The 15,219-nt window shown below is 54.7% G+C and overlaps 1 protein-coding gene across 1 annotated transcript in view; it reads right to left on the bottom strand.

Moving 5' to 3' along the window:
* Positions 1–4,778: 4,778 nt before the first annotated feature.
* Positions 4,779–15,219, bottom strand: part of FSCN1 (fascin actin-bundling protein 1) — a 23,648-nt gene continuing 13,207 nt past the window's right edge. The window contains exons 5-7 of the mRNA XM_058436408.1: positions 5,774–5,935; positions 5,350–5,598; positions 4,779–4,888 (exon numbers count right to left, since the gene is read on the bottom strand). Coding sequence (XP_058292391.1) covers positions 4,779–4,888; positions 5,350–5,598; positions 5,774–5,935 — 521 coding nt within the window. The remainder of the gene's footprint in view (positions 4,889–5,349; positions 5,599–5,773; positions 5,936–15,219) is intronic.

Below are 15,219 nucleotides of genomic sequence, written 5' to 3'. Positions count from 1 at the left end.
CCTCAGCTCCCTCTGCCCTGCAGCCTAGGCACGTGGCTCCAGCAAGAGGCCCAGGCAGGACAAAGGGAGCAGGCAGCAGCTGCAGAAACAGCCCTAGACAGGTGCTGGCCTCAACCCTGGCAGGGGAGGGGGAGCCCAGAGTGATGTTTCTCCTAAGGCCAAACCCCAAGGGTGGGTCGTTTGAGAGGAGTTCCAGCTGTTCTGGCCACATTGGACTAGTGGGGAAGGAGCTGCTGCCTTTTTCCTTGGAGGGTCCCTGATTCCTGACTATCCTCCCCGAGCCAGGCACGGGGGACCACAGGGCTGCCATGAGCACCCACCCTGGTTTTCCAGGCCCCTCTGTCCAGCTCGGGCTTCTGCCTGGACCAGTGACAGGGTTGGGGACAGAAGCACTGGGGGTCTTCTGACCAGCCAGCAAGGGGCCGTGCCAGTGCCCAGAGAGCAGGTCAGACCACAGGCAACCCTGAGGCAGCTGGCACTCTCTCTCTGCCCTGCAGGGCTTGCCCCAGGGTGTGAGGCTCCCCAGCCACAAACCCCTCTTACTTGCCTTAAAACTGGAGAGAGGAATCTAGTATTTGCACTTAGCAAAATATTTAAAAACTGAAAAAAATGTGCATGATCTGTCACTTTGTATAAAAACAGAAAAAACGATTAGTTCATTAAACTTTTTCTTTACCTTCTGGTGGTAAAAATAGATAAAATAATTCCGTTTCAACTACTGTGTGTAAAAAGCCTGTATCATATGTAACTGGGACTTTTGTAAATAAATGTTTGTGCGCTCTGCTCCCTCCAGCTTCGTCTCTCCACCCTGCCATCCGGCAAGTTACAGGGGCAGCTGATAGATTCGTCCAAGTGATTCGATCTAAACCAGCATCCGCACCTCCCCAACTGGGTCCTGGCAGGAGCAGGCCCGGAAGGCCCAGTAGTAAGATCCCCCACCACTCCCCTGCCAGGGAGGAAGATCAGGTGATCTGCTAGGCAAATCCCGCTAGGGCGGCTACCAAGGCCCAGATTGGGCACAAAGGGTCTATCTGTTTGTTTTTGGCACAGAATCCCCTGCAAGAAAGGTGCAGTCAGTTTCTTTTGCAGGCCCCTTCCCCAGTCTGCCCACCTAAAGGTCAAGTAAACCAGGAGAAGCCTCACCCAGCTGGGGAGGGGACAAGGTTCCAAGGACAGGAAGTGCCTGGGCTGAGAGGCCATGGCATTTGAGTCCCTTCCCCGACTGGTGAGACGCTGCAGTGCCAGGGCCCTGCTACCCTCGCTGTTGGCACAGCCTCTTCTCCTCCGGAGTCCTTCCTGCCATGTACCAGGCCAGGCAGGAATCTGGACCCTAGATCTGAAGGGGGCCCTGGGCACAGGGGAAGCCGTGACCTCCAAATGCAGATGGACTACAGCTCGCTTTAATAAAACATGGGGTCTCCTGCCGTATGCAACTTTCTATGGAACAATTACCTGTTTTTTGCATGTCTGAGAAAAAGTATACTAAAAGCTTCAAGAGAAAAGTTACATCCCCCAAAAAGTTACCCACATTCCCAGCTTCTAAACAATGCAGTTTTGTTTTTTTCTGAAAGGGAGTCTCGCTCCATCACCCATGCTGGAGTGGAGTGGCACGATCTCGGCTCACTGCAACCTCTGCCTCCCAGGTGATTCTCCTGCCTCAGTCTCCTGAGTAGCTGGGATTACAGGCATCCACCACCACACCCGGCTAATTTTTTTGTAGTTTTAGTAGAGATGGGGTTTCACCATGTTGGCAAGGCTGGTCTCGAACTCCTGACCTCAGGTAATCTGACCACCTTGGCCTCCCAAAGTGCTGGGATTACAGACGTGAGCCACCGCACCTGGCCCAATCTGTGTTTATTTTTAATTTGTTCATGGCATGCAGTCCTTGTTCCTGTTCCTCCTCTATATTTGCAACAACATCATAAAATTTTCTGCAATTTCAGTAAATAAGTAAAAGCTATGTATCCGTCCTGCTGCTATCCTTTTTCCATCCAAAGTGACCAGGGTGGTGGTATTCATCCCACCTTACCCAGGCGCTGGCCAACACATTGCAACACGCCTGATCAGAATTTGGGAGCCTTTGGTTTTAAAGAAGTTAGTACCTTGCTTTTCTCCCTTAACAGCCGTGGACTGGCCTCCAGGTCTATAGCTCTGTCTGCATCCAGTTTGTTCTTTTTATGTCTTCCATGATACTTTTTTTTTTTTTTTTTTTGAGACAGAGTCTTGCTCTGTTGCCCAGGCTGGAGTGCAGTGGCACAATCTCGGCTCACTGCAACCTCTGCCTCCCAGGTTCAAGTGATCCTCCTGCCTGAGCCTCCCGAGTAGCTGGGATTACAGGCATGTACCAGCATGCCTGGCTAATTTTTTGTATCTTTAGTAGAGACGGGGTTTCACCATGTTGGCCAGGCTGGTCTCAAACTCCTGACCTTGTGATCTGCCCATCTCGGCCTCCCAAAGTGCTGGGATTAAAGGCGTGAGCCACCACGCCCAGCCAGTTGTATTTTTAGTAGAGATGGGATTTCACCCTGTTGGCCAGGCTGGTCTTGAACTCCTGACTTGAAGTGATCCACTCCCGCCTCGACCTCTCAAAGTGCTGGGATTATAGACATAAGCCACCGCACCTGGCCTACTTTTTTCCATCTTTCTGAGATGAGATCTCACTGTGTCTTAGAAAAAGATCTAAGACTGCACTCCCAGGCTATAGTGCAGAGTGCAGTCACGGCTTACTGCAACCTCAACCTCCCAGCTCAAGTGATCACACCTCAGCCTCCCAAGTAGCTGGGACTACAGGCGTGGGCCACCATGCCCAGCTAATTTTTGTATTTTTTGTAAAGAAGGAGTCTCAACAGCCGGGCGAGGTGGCTCACTCCTGTAATCCTAGCACTTTGGGAGGTTGAGGCAGGCGGATCACCTGAGGTCAGGATTTCAAGACCAGCCTGGCCAACATGGTGAAACCCTGTCTCTACTAAAATACAAAAATTAGCTGGGCATGATGGCGGGTGCCTGTAATCCCAGCTACTCGGGAGGCTGAGACAGGAGAATCACTTGAACCCAGGAGACAGTGGTTGCAGTGAGCTGAGATCGAACCACTGCACTCCAGCCTGGGTGGCTAAGCGAGACTCCATCTCAAAAAATAAAAAACAAAAAGGGTTCTCACCATGTTACCCAGACTGGTCTTGAACTCGGGCTCAAGCAGTCAGCCCACGCCAACCTCCCAAAGTGCTTGGATTACAGGTGTGAGCCACCTCCTTTATTTTTCCATCCTTAAAAAGTGTCTTTTTTGGTTGGGTGCGGTGGCTCACGTCTATAATCCCAGTACTTTGGAGGTCGAGGCAGGTGGATCACAAAGTCAGGAGTTCAAGACCAGCCTGGCCAAGATGGTGAAACCCCGTCTCTACTAACAATACAAAATGGAGCTGGGCATGGTGGCGGGTGCCTGTAATCCCAGCTACTCAGGAGGCTGAGGCAGAGAATTGTTTGAACCTAGGAAGCAGAGGTTGCAGTGAGCCGAGATTGCACCACTCCACTCCAGCCTGGGCAACAGAGTGAGATTTCATCTCCAAAAAAAAAATAATAAAAAGTGTCTTTTTTATGGAGGTTGCAGTGAACCAAGATCACGCCATTGCACTCCAACCTGTGTGACAGAGTGAGACTCTGTCTCAAAAAAAAAATTAAAAGTATCTTAAAAAATATGTTTGCCAGCCGGTCGCGGTGGCTCATGCCTATAATCCCAGCACTTTGGGAGGCCGAATTGGGCGGATCTCCTGAAGTCAGGAGTTAGAGACCAGCCTGGCCAACATGGTGAAACCTTGTCTCTACAAAAATATAAAAATTACCTGGGTGTTATAGCGGGTGCCTATAGTCCCAGCTACTCGGGAGGCTGAGGCAGGAGAATCACTTGAATCCGGGAGGTAGAGGTTGCAGTGAGCTGAGATCATGCCATTGTACTCCAGCCTGGGCAACAGAGCGAGACTCCCTCTAAAAACAAAATACATTTGCCAATCAGAAGTGTACAAAAAATAGAAAATGTATATGCAAAGTAGGAAAATCTTGAAAACAAAAATATAAAGCAAAAATAGACATGCTTTGTAACCTAAAGATAACTGCTGATCACATCTCAATGTACTTCTGCCCTGTGTGATCTTTTACTGTGATATATATAGTACTCATGAAACTAGTGAACCAGACATGAAGGTTTTCTTTTTTTTTTTTTTTTGAGACAGAGTCTCACTGTCGCCCAGGCTGGAATGCAGTGGCACGATCTCGGCTTACTGCAAACTCCGTCTCCCGGGTTCATGCCATTCTCCCGCCTCAGCCTTCCGAGTAGCTGGGACTACAGGTGCCCACCACCACGCCCAGCTAATTTTTTATATTTTTAGTAGAGACGGGGTTTCACCGTGTTAGCCAGGATGGTCCCGATCTCCTAACCTCATGATCCTCCCACCTCGGCCTCCCGAAGTGCTGGGATTACAGGCATGAGCCACCGCACCCAGCTGACATGAAGGTTTTCATTCTGCTTTTCTTTTCCTTTCTGGAGCATTTACAAAACAGGAGCAAGTGCTTCTGAAACAGGCTTTTTAATTAGCTCTTTGCCTTTGAGAACCTCTCACAGCAGGTTCCATCTGCCTTCTCTTTGAATTTCTTGCAGTCATCTAGGCTGGTGTGAAGCTAATGCAGGCCAGGCCACCACCTCTGTTCTCAGGACCCCTGTGGGGGGACGTGGTCACTTCTACAGTTCCTGGCTGTGTGTGCCTCTTGGTCAGGATGAAGTCCGATCATCAGTTCCACTCGTCGCTTCGTGTCCCTTCATCCGCACACATGTCTGGCGGAGATGACCCAGGACTGACCTCTGGCTTTGCTTCTCCCCAGGAGAAGGTGCCAGTTAAACCTGCAGGAGAGGGACTCGGGTGAGCACTGGCTTCTGGGTCAGGTCCCATGCTCCCCATCTTGCTGGGTGTCACCCGAGGTGGGGTGGTGAGAGCCCTGGCAGTGGCATGGCATGCCTGGGCCTGGCATTAGCCATAAAGTGGGAATCACCGGAGCATCTTCTTCCTCGGGCTGTGAGAACTGGGGAGGGGAGACAGGAAAAGTGCTTGGCCGAGGATGGCAGGGAGGGCAGAGCAGCCGTGATGGTGGTGGTTGCGCCGTCCTACAGAGCTGTGCTGTCCCTTCCCACGTTTCCAGTGACTCCTTGCGGATAAAAGCCTAATCCTTTGACCAGACCAACCTCTCAGGGTCATCTGAGACTGTCAACCCCACCTGGGACCCCCGGGAGCACCTAGTCCACACCCACACCTGGCAGGTGCCTGCGTGCCCAGCTGCTCACCTGTGCACGTGCCCTGAGCGTACCTGGGTGCAGACCTGGACGGCGCTGCTCAGCTGGGCAGTCTGGGGCACTCGGCCCCAGTAGGTGCCACAGAGAAACTGGCACCAGGTGGCAGGGAACAGGCTGAGTCCGTGGAGGGGTCCGTGGGGTGGCCCAGGAGGCTTCGAAGGCTTCCAGGAGAAGCCCCGCCTGCCTCTCATCCTCATTGCCTGACCCTTGTCCAAGTGCAGACCCCGGGGCCGGGGATGCTGACTGGCCAGTTCCAGGTGTCCCTGAGAACCAGATCTTAAATCAGCTCCTCGGAATGCAGTCACACTTTGGCCTTGGCGGAGACTTCCCCAAGGGCAGGAGTCTTGGAGGACACTGCCAAGTGGCCTCTGGGTGAAAGGGTACAGTTGGGGGTACATCTGAGAGAGGCTCAGAAGACAGTCCAAGGAGACTGGGCACCAGTGGGGGTCCACGAACAGGGAGAGTCCGCAGGGATGGCCAGGCCCTGTCCTGGGAGCTGAAGGAACCGGTCCCAGGGGCACTTCCGGGCAGGGGTGGGGAGGCCATGGCACCATGGGGCAGGGCTGAGCACAGCCACCCCAGGCAGTGAGGCCCGAAGGCCTGGGAATAGCAGCAGGGAGCAGTAGGGAGCGGGTGGGACACAGGGCCGAGCAGGCCAGGCCCCAAGGAGCACGTGCTTTTCTGGACAGACAGAAGGACAGCGCCCTGTGTTCCAGGACACGCAGATGCATGAGGAGGAGGAGGCCAGCCAGCAGCAAGGAGGAGAGCCAGGGCACCGAGCACCGGGAGGCAGCCCTCCCTCCCGCAAGCTCTCAGACCGCAGATGCCCTCAGACCTAGGAGCAGCACCTGCACCCCGCCAGGCCCCATCTCCTCCCCTCCCTCAAAGCCTCACTTCTCCAGGGTCCAGCCCTGATATCTCTTTCCCAGGCCTTCCAGGAGCTGTCTGCCCTCCTATCTCCCTGTCAGATCCCCCTGCCCTGTATATTCCCCTAGGTCCCGCTTCTCACCCATCTCAGTCATCTATGGCCACATAAAAACACACCCCAAGGCCAGCACGGTGGCTCACGCCTGTAATGCCAGCACTTAGGGAGGCCAAAGCAGGAGGATCACTTGAGCCCAGGAGTTACAGACCAGCCTGGGCAACCTAGCAAGACCCCCATCTGTATCAAAACAAAAAACAAGCGAGGCATGGTGGTATGCACCTATATTCCTAGCTACTCAGGAGGCTGAGACGCAAGGATCACTTGAGCCTGGGGCGTCAAGGCTGCAGTGAGCTATGATTACACCACTGGACTCTAGCCTGGGTGACAGAGCAAGACCCTGTCTCTAAAAACTAAACCACAGCTCAGCCCACTACTAACAACATCCCTGAGTTGTTATTTTTCACAAGGCTTCCCTTTGCTGAGGCTCAGCCAGGCAGCTGTGCCATGTCTGAGGACCCCGGGGTGGCTGCCATCAGCTGCCAGCTGGGGTTTGGCCGAGACCACAACCCCTGCCCATGGGCTCTCAGCCCTCATCGGTCTGGCCCCGGCTTCTCTCCATCACGGCGGTGGCCTTCCAAGAGGCCAGGCATGGACACAGCCCGGGCTGCCAAGGGCCATCTCCAAGCACCTCTCCCTCCACATGGCAGCAGCCAAAGCAAACCACAGGCCAGCACAGCACCAGGCGAGAGATGAGGACAAGCCACCAACCCGGCCTGCTCCAAACGCCAAGCCCTGCTGTGACCCATGTGTGCAGTGTGCAGTCACAACCCCGCGGGGGTGAGGGGACACTTGAGCCCAGGACGTCTCAGCAGGGAGACAGCTGAGTTGAGACATTCTCAATTCTGAGCTTTCTCTTCTTGCTGAGAACTCTCCTGTCTATCTGAATGTGGTGCTCTCTCTCTCTCTCTCTTTCCATCTTCGCTTTATTTCTGGAAAGCTGTGGTAAGAAAATGAGCAGGGCCAGGCACGGTGGCTCACGCCTGTAATCCCAGCACTTTGGGAGGCCAAGGCGGGCAGAGCACAAGGTCAGGAGTTTGAGACCAGCCTGGCCAACATGGGGAAACCCCGTCTCTACTAAAACTACAAAAATTAGCCAGGCGTGGTGGCAGGCGCCTGTAATGCCAGCTACTCGGGAGGCTGAGGCAAGAGAATTGCTTAAACCCAGGAGGAGGAGGTCGCAGTGAGCCGAGATCATGCCACTGCACTCCAGCCTAGGCGACAGAGCAAGACTCTGTTTCAAAAACAAAAAAACAAAAAAAAAGGAAAAAAAAAAAAGTGAGCAGCGCCTAGGATGAGGCCTCTGAGGTGTGCTGCCAGCGGGGTGCCCTGGCCACCATAGGCACAGTCCTTAGTGTGACTTTCGCCTTCCCAGAGCCCCAGTGAGGATGCACAAGGGTGTAAGGTCAGAAAGGGCCAGTGCTGTGGAAACCTGCCCACAGCCCAAAGGACGGGCACTAGGGGGCCTGAGCTGAAGCCCCCTAGCCCAAGTACCCTAGGACTGGCGCCCAAGGGACATCTCAGTCTACCCTCAGTCACTGCCCTGGGATGGCCTTAGGCCCAAGCAGGGCTTTGAAGCCGCACCCTCAGAGGATCGGGCAGAGCCTGGAACTAAGTCCAAGCCATGTCTGGGGCTCCCCAGCCTGCCCAGCCTCAGAACCAGGGACACTGGCACATCCCACAGACAATTCACTCTTCCCTTCTGATGGGGAGGACAAGGATTGAGGACTGCTGGAACTGGTGGGGGGCAGCAGGAGGCACCAAGCGCTCAGTGCCCCCTCAACCCACCGGTTCTGCCGCATCTGGCTCTGAGGCGTGCGCAGTCCCTTGGCTCCTTTTTCTCATTGGAGAGACTGTCTCAGGTTAATTCCCTGCTTGTGGCATGTTTCCCAGAGTGCCTGACTCCGGGAAAGACCTCCGTGCTGCAGTCCCCAGCCACAGTTCAGAGTCTGGGATGCTCTGGAAATGTTTGTTTGAGAAGAAGGCCGGGCGCGGTGGCTCACGCTTGTAATCCCAGCACTTTGGGAGGCCGAGGCGGGCGGATCACGAGGTCAGGAGATCGAGACCACGGTGAAACCCCGTCTCTACTAAAAATACAAAAAATTAGCCGGGCGTGGTGGCGGGCGCCTGTAGTCCCAGCTACTCAGAGAGGCTGAGGCAGGAGAATGGCGTGAACCCGGGAGGCAGAGCTTGCAGTGAGCCAAGATCGCGCCACTGCACTCCAGCCTGGGTGACAGAGCGAGACTCCGTCTCAAAAAAAAAAAAAAAAGAGAAGAAATGTGAGAAATAAACATTAAGGTATCCCTCAGGGTCGGGCATGGTGGCTCACACGTGTAATCTCAGCATTTTGGGACGCTGAAGCAGGAGGATCGCTGAGCCCAGAAGGTGGCGGAAACCAGCCTGGGCAACGTATCAAGACCCTGTCTACACACAAAAAAAATTAAAAATAAGCCGGGTGTTGTGACATGCACCTGTAGTCCCAGTTACTCCAGGGGCTGAGGCAGGAAGATCACCTGAGCCCAGGAGTTTGAGGTTGCAGTGAGCCTAGATGACCCCATTGTACTCCAGCCTGGGTGACAGAGCAAGACCCCATCTCCAAAAACAAACAAACAAAAAAATTTTTTTGAGACACAGTTTCAGTTTGTCACCCACACTGGAGTCCAGTGGCTCGATCTTGGCTCACTGAAAACTCTGCCTTCCTGGTTCAAGGGATTCTCCTGCCTCAGCCTCCCAAGTAGCTGGGATTACAGGAACATGCCACTGTGCCTGGCTAATTTTTTTGTATTTTTAGTAGAGACAGGGTTTCACCATGTTAGCCAGGCTGGTCTCGAACTCCTGGCCTCAAGTGATCCACCCGCCTCAGCCTCCCAAAGTGTTAGGATTACAGGCGTGAGCCACCGCCCCTGGCTGGATAATTTCTTAAAAATAAATTTTCTTAGTGTTGCTTTCCTTAGAAGTCTATATAAAAAAAAGAAAAAAAAAAAAATGGCCACTGCACTCCAGCCAGGGCAACAGAGGGAGACTCCATCTAAAAAAAAAAAAAAAAAAAAATTCCGGAAGGGCTGGGCACAGTGGCTCACATCTGTAATCCCACCACTTTGGGAGGCAGAGGCAGGAGGAGGAACACTTGAGTCCAGAAGTTCAAGACCAGTCTGGGCAACATAACAAGATCCTGTCTCTCTGTCTCTCTGTCTGTCTCTCTCTCTCTCTCTCTCTCTCTCTCTCTCTATATATATATATATATATATATTTTTTTTTTTTTTTTGAGACAGTTGCCTTCTTGTTGTCCAGGCTGGAGTGCAATGGTGCAATCTCGGCTCACTGCAGCCTCCACTTCCTGGATGCAAGCGATTCTCCTACCTCAGCCTCCGGAGTAGCTGGGATTACAGGTATGCACCACCACACCCGCCTAATTTTATATTTTTAGTAGAGAAGGGGTTTTACTGTGTTTGCCAGGCTGGTCTCAAACTCCTGATCTCAGGTGATCCGCCCACCTCGGCCTTCCGAAGTGTTGGGGTTACAGGAGTGAGCCACCGTGCCCAGCCTGACGCCCTCTCTATTTAAATAAATTTTTGGCCAGGAGCGGTGGCTCACGCCAGTAATCCCAGCACTCTGGGAGACCGAGGCGGGCGGATCACGAAGTCAGGAGATCGAGACCATCCTGGATAACACAGTGAAACCCGGTCTCTACTAAAAATACAAAAAAATAGCCGGGCGTGGTGGCAGGTGCCTGTAGTCCCAGCTACTCGGGAGGCTGAGGCAGGAGAATGGTGTGAACCCAGGAGGCGGAGTTTGCAGTGAGCCTAGATCGCGCCACTGCACTCCAGCCTGGGCGACAGAGCGAGACTCCGTCTCAAAAAAAAAAAAGAGATCGAGACCATCCTGGCGAACACGGTGAAACCCCATCTCTACTAAAAAAGAAATACAAAAAATTAGGCGGGCGTGGTGGCTGGCGCCTGTAGTCCCACCTACTCAGGAGCTGAGGCAGGAGAATGGCATGAACCTGGGAGGCGGAGCTTGCAAGTGAGCCGAGATCGCGCCACTGCACTCCAGCCTGGGCGACAGAGCAAGACTCCAGCTCAAAAAACAAACAAAAAAAATTAGCCGGGCATGGTGGTGCGCCCCCTGTAGTCCCAGCTACTCAGGCGGTTGAGGCAGGAGAATCGTTTTAAACCGGGAGGTGGAAGTTGCAGTGAGCCGAGATCACGCTACTGCACTGCCTGGGCGACAGAGCCAGACTCCGTCCCAAAAAAAAAGAAAAAAAATTCCAGAAAGGTGTAAAAAACCATTAACGCAGTTACCTCCAAAGGAAAGAGGGCTGGGGCCGGGGCAGCTGTGGATTTTTGTTTATATCTGTGGGTACCCTTTGATTTTATACCCTATTTATTTATTAGCTTAGTTTCTTCAAATAACAATAGTATTAGTAAAGCCTTTTAGAGCACTTGCCTGGTGCCTGGCACTAGCTGGGGGTCCCTGGAAGGTGGGTTTCCCCCTTGCCCACCTCCTCCCCTCCTGAGGGTCAGACCTGGGTCCTGGGATGAGGAGGGGAGCACAGTGAAGGCTTTTGTGTTAATTATTTGCACATCACAGAGGCCCCTCCTGCTGGTTTAAGCTAGGGCCCCGTTAAAGGGCTTGGGTTTCTCGCCAAATGCTCGGCCCCGCCCCATCCCTCCAGGCCTCTCTGTCTGGGAGACCGCATCTGTTTCCTTCTCCCTCTGCTGCCCACAAGGGTCTCAGAGCCCCTCCCCCATCCAGACAACCTTGTTGCCCACAGCCTGCTCAGGGAGGCCAGGCACCCAGCCGCCCATTGCTCAGGGGTCTTCAGGGCCGGGGTCCCCAGGGAGCCGAAATGTGCACTGCCGGGCCCCCTTTCCATCTTCACGCAGGTTATGAGCCCCAAAAGCCGTCGTTTGAAAGAAAAGTGTTAGCCGGGCGCGGTGGCTCAAGCCTGTAATCCCAGCACTTTGGGAGGCTGAGGCGGGCGGATCACGAGGTCAGGAGATCGAGACCATCCTGGCTAACACGGTGAAACCCCGTCTCTACTAAAAACACAAAAAATTAGCCGGGCGTGTTGGTGGGCGCCTGTATTCCCAGCTACTCGGGAGGCTGAGGCAGGAGAATGGCGTGAACCCGGGAGGCGGAGCTTGCAGTGAGCCGAGATCGCGCCACTGCACTCCAGCCTGGGTGACAGAGCGAGACTCCGTCTCAAAGAAAAAAAAAAAGAAAGAAAAATGTTAGACTTTTTATTTTATTTTATTTTATTTATTTATTTTTGAGAGAGAGTCTCGCTCTGCAGCCCAGGCTGGAGTGCAGTGGTGGACTCACAGCTCACTGCAGCCTCAACCTTCCAGGCTCAAACCATCCTCCCACCTCAGCCTCCTGAGCAGCTGGGACTACAGACACGCACCACCATGCCTAATTTTTGTAGTTTTTACAGAGACAGGAGTGTCACCATGTTGCCCAGGCTGGTAGTCTCAAACTCGTGAGCTCAAGCAATTCTCCTGCCTCAGCCTCCCAAAGTGCTGGGATTCCAAGCACCAACTATTTGACTTTTTAAAAAGAGTGAGGTCAAGGCCGGGAACAGTGGCTCATGCCTGTAATCCCAGCACTTTTGGAGGCCAATATGGTGAAGCCCCATCTCTACTAAAAAATACAAAAATTAGTTGGGCGTGTTGGCACGCACCTGTAGTCCCAGCTACTCAGGAGGCTGAGGCAGGAGAATCACTTGAACCTGGGAGGTGGAGATTGCAGTGAGCAGAGATCACGCCACTGCGCTCCAGCCTGGGTGACAGAGTGAGACTCCATCTCAAAAAAAAAAAAAAAAAAAAGAGATCAGCCCCCATCCTCGTGACTCTGGGAGAGGCCCCTGTGGCCCTGGAGGAAATGGGGCCCAGCTGGGTCTGGGGCTTCCTGTCCCCTCCCCCACCCCCTGATAATGAATTGGAAAAAGCTGAGCTGGGGCAGAAGCTCTGGAGGGGGGTTCCCATGGAGACACACTGGGAAGCTCAGAGGCCTCGCCCACCAGAGGGACCTGCCCGAATCCTCCTGGGGCTGGCGACAGCTCCACAGCCCCCCGCAGGACTCAGGGCCTCTCCCAGTGAGGCCTCCTAAGTGAGGAGGTCACAGCAGACAGCAGTGGGGGCACCCAGGGCTGGGACCCTGAGACACAGAGTATGCCTCATTGTCCCCCAGACTTCCCACATGCCTGGACTGGGCAATATAGCTCAGTCTCTCCTTTCTTTCTTTTTTCTTTTTTATTATTATTATTATTATTATTTTTTGGAGACAGAGTCTCACTCTGTTGCCCAGGCTGGAGTGCAGTGGTGTAATCTCGACTCACACAACCTCCACCTCCTGGGTTCAAGCGATTCTCCTGCCCCAGCCTCCCAAGTAGCTGAGATTACAGGCACCGGCCACCATGTCTGGCAATTTTTTTTATTTTTAGTAGATTACAGGTGTGAGCCACTGTGCCCGGCCTCTTTTTCTTTTCTTTTTTTTTTTTTTTTTTTTTTTTGAGACAGGGTCTTGCTTTGTCACCCAGGCTGGAGTGCAGTGAGTGATGCCATCATAGCTCACTGCAGCCTCAGCCTCCTGGGCTCAAGCAATCCCCCCGCCTGGGCCTCCTGAGTAGCTGGAACTGTAGGCGTTAGCCACTGCGCCCAGCCCAGTCTCTCCTTTCTTTGCTCTAACAAGTTTAATTGAATGTTTTCCCTTAAGTCGTGATCTTTGGGGATCACAGTGAATCCCAACAAGGATCTTGGAGCCCTGGCTGCACTTGCCTTGACTCACTGGGGACTGACTCTCAAGCCTCAGTGTCCCCTTCTGAGCAATGGGAGGTGGGATTCTTTCACTCCCAACCCCACGGCAGGCTTAATGGAGGAGCCACCCTAGGGGTATGGAGTCCCTGGTGGCCCCCAACCCAGCTGGGAGAACTGCTGGGAATGCGGGTGCACGGGACAGAGGCTGGTACCCTGAGTGCTGAATCCCTGTTGGCTGGAAACAGATTCCTGGGAGCTGGTCTGCCTGCATCTGTGCGTGTCTGTGTGCACGCCTACATGCACGTGTATCTGCCTGTGCATGGGACTCTTTGCACAGGTCCATATGTGTGTGGGCGTGCAAGTTCACAAGTGTGTGCGTGTGATGGGCCGCGCCCTTGTGAATGAAGAATCGCTGAGAAAGCGAAGGTGACTCAGGCAGGAGAGGAAACTGCACCCTTTGCCCTGGCTCCCTGCCCCGGGGAGCCCCAGAACCTGTCCTGACAGGAGGGACCTGAAGGTAGGAAAAGGTCAGGAGATGGGGAGCCCAGGTGCCCCAGAGTCTGCCGGTCCGCGCTGTGCCCGCTCCTCCGGAAGACGCTCGTGGCCTCCACGCGAGTCTGGAGAACCACGGCCTGGCTCCCTCGACCGGCATCTCACCGGACCCCAGAGATGCCCCCGGCCCCTCAGAGGGCAGGGCCTGGGCAGGTCCCTCGCCCCGGGTTATTCCCCCGTCCCTTTCAGCTGGGCAGCTCCTACCGATTCCTCCCTAGAGATCTCGTGAAGGGCCCTTCCAGCCTCCCCCATCGGACTGTGCTGCTCATTGGCTGCAGCCTCGGGAATCTCGGCCACGTGGTAGGCGCCAAATTTTGCGGAATGAATGGAATTCGGAATCAGCCGGTGGCTCCGGAGACCTTAGGGTCATTCTAGGTCAGCTCCGTGGGTGGAAATGAGCCGGGCTCCCCCATCTCCCCCTTCCCAGTGCCTCCCACCCTCCTCCCCAGGTCTCAAAGAGTTTGGTTCCGGAGGATTAATCTGTCCCTTCCAGTCACTGAGATTTTTCTGGCTTCCAGCCTGGCTTTCATGGGGGAGGGTAGAGGGGTGGCCGCCGGAACCTCGCTGAGGGGACCCCGACTTCCCTCTGCAGCAGCCACCTGCCCCTGCCAATCTCAAGACTTCCGCCTCCCCCCGCCCCCCGCCCAGGGACCACCTATCACAGCTCAGCCCTCCCAGCTGCGTCATCAGCAGCCAATCAGCGCTTCCTCTGCTGCAGGTGGCGGGGAGGATGCGGGGGAGCAGGGGGCTCCCGCCTGCAGTGCCCTGGCTGCCCCCGGGACGCCCCGCGTGTCCCAAATTCCTTCGCCATCACCGCCTTCCCAGCGCACAATGACTGGGCGCCTGGTCCCTCCGCTCCAGGCTGCGCCTTGCTGCTCCTCCCCTCAGTCTTTACGCAGCTGCTATCCCTAGGGGCACCTGGGAGTGAATGAGGCTGCACGAGGTCTGCGAGCCTCTGCCCAGCCCGTCCCTGAAGCCTAGGATGCAAAGGGTGGCTCAGAACCCAGGTCGCCCTGACTGGCCTTGGGAAAGTCTGGAAACAGTCCTCAGTCTCTGATCTGCCAGATATCCCCAGGGCTGCTGGTTCCGACGTAGGCACCTGCCCAGGGTCTGCAAGCTCGGCCCGGTCCATCCTACCACGGTCGCCCCCCGAGGGGCCCAGGGCAGCATCTCCCAGCCCCAGGGGCACCCCCGCCTGCTGTGTCTGGGGACGTGGAAGGCCCAGATCCGTGGAAGGCCCGGATCCTCGCAGTGTAGGGGCCACAGTCCACCCCCTCCCAGTGCCCCATCCCCCGCTTAAGGAGGTGTGCTGGGCCCACGAGCTCCGGAGCACCCACTGGAGCCATGGCCTCCCTCCCACAGCACACTCCCACCCACCTCAGCCCCAAGACACACACAGGCCGGCCTGGGGCTGCAGACTGAGTTATTTTATTTCGCTATTTCCAGTTTGAAGCTACTATCATGGGCGTTTAGAGTTATACAAATGACACTTACAAAAAATAAAAGACCAAGACACCCAGAGTGAGATGCATGTTGGGGACGGGGGAGGTTGGCAGCAGGGGGGCCCCGGCGGCTCACCCCAGGGCTCCTGG

The sequence above is a fragment of the Hylobates moloch genome, unplaced genomic scaffold (assembly GCF_009828535.3).
Source record: "Hylobates moloch isolate HMO894 unplaced genomic scaffold, HMol_V3 SCAFFOLD_1, whole genome shotgun sequence".
NCBI lineage: Eukaryota > Metazoa > Chordata > Mammalia > Primates > Hylobatidae > Hylobates > Hylobates moloch.
Note: the sequence above shows the minus strand (reverse complement) of the source record. Positions and strands in the feature narration are given on the sequence as shown.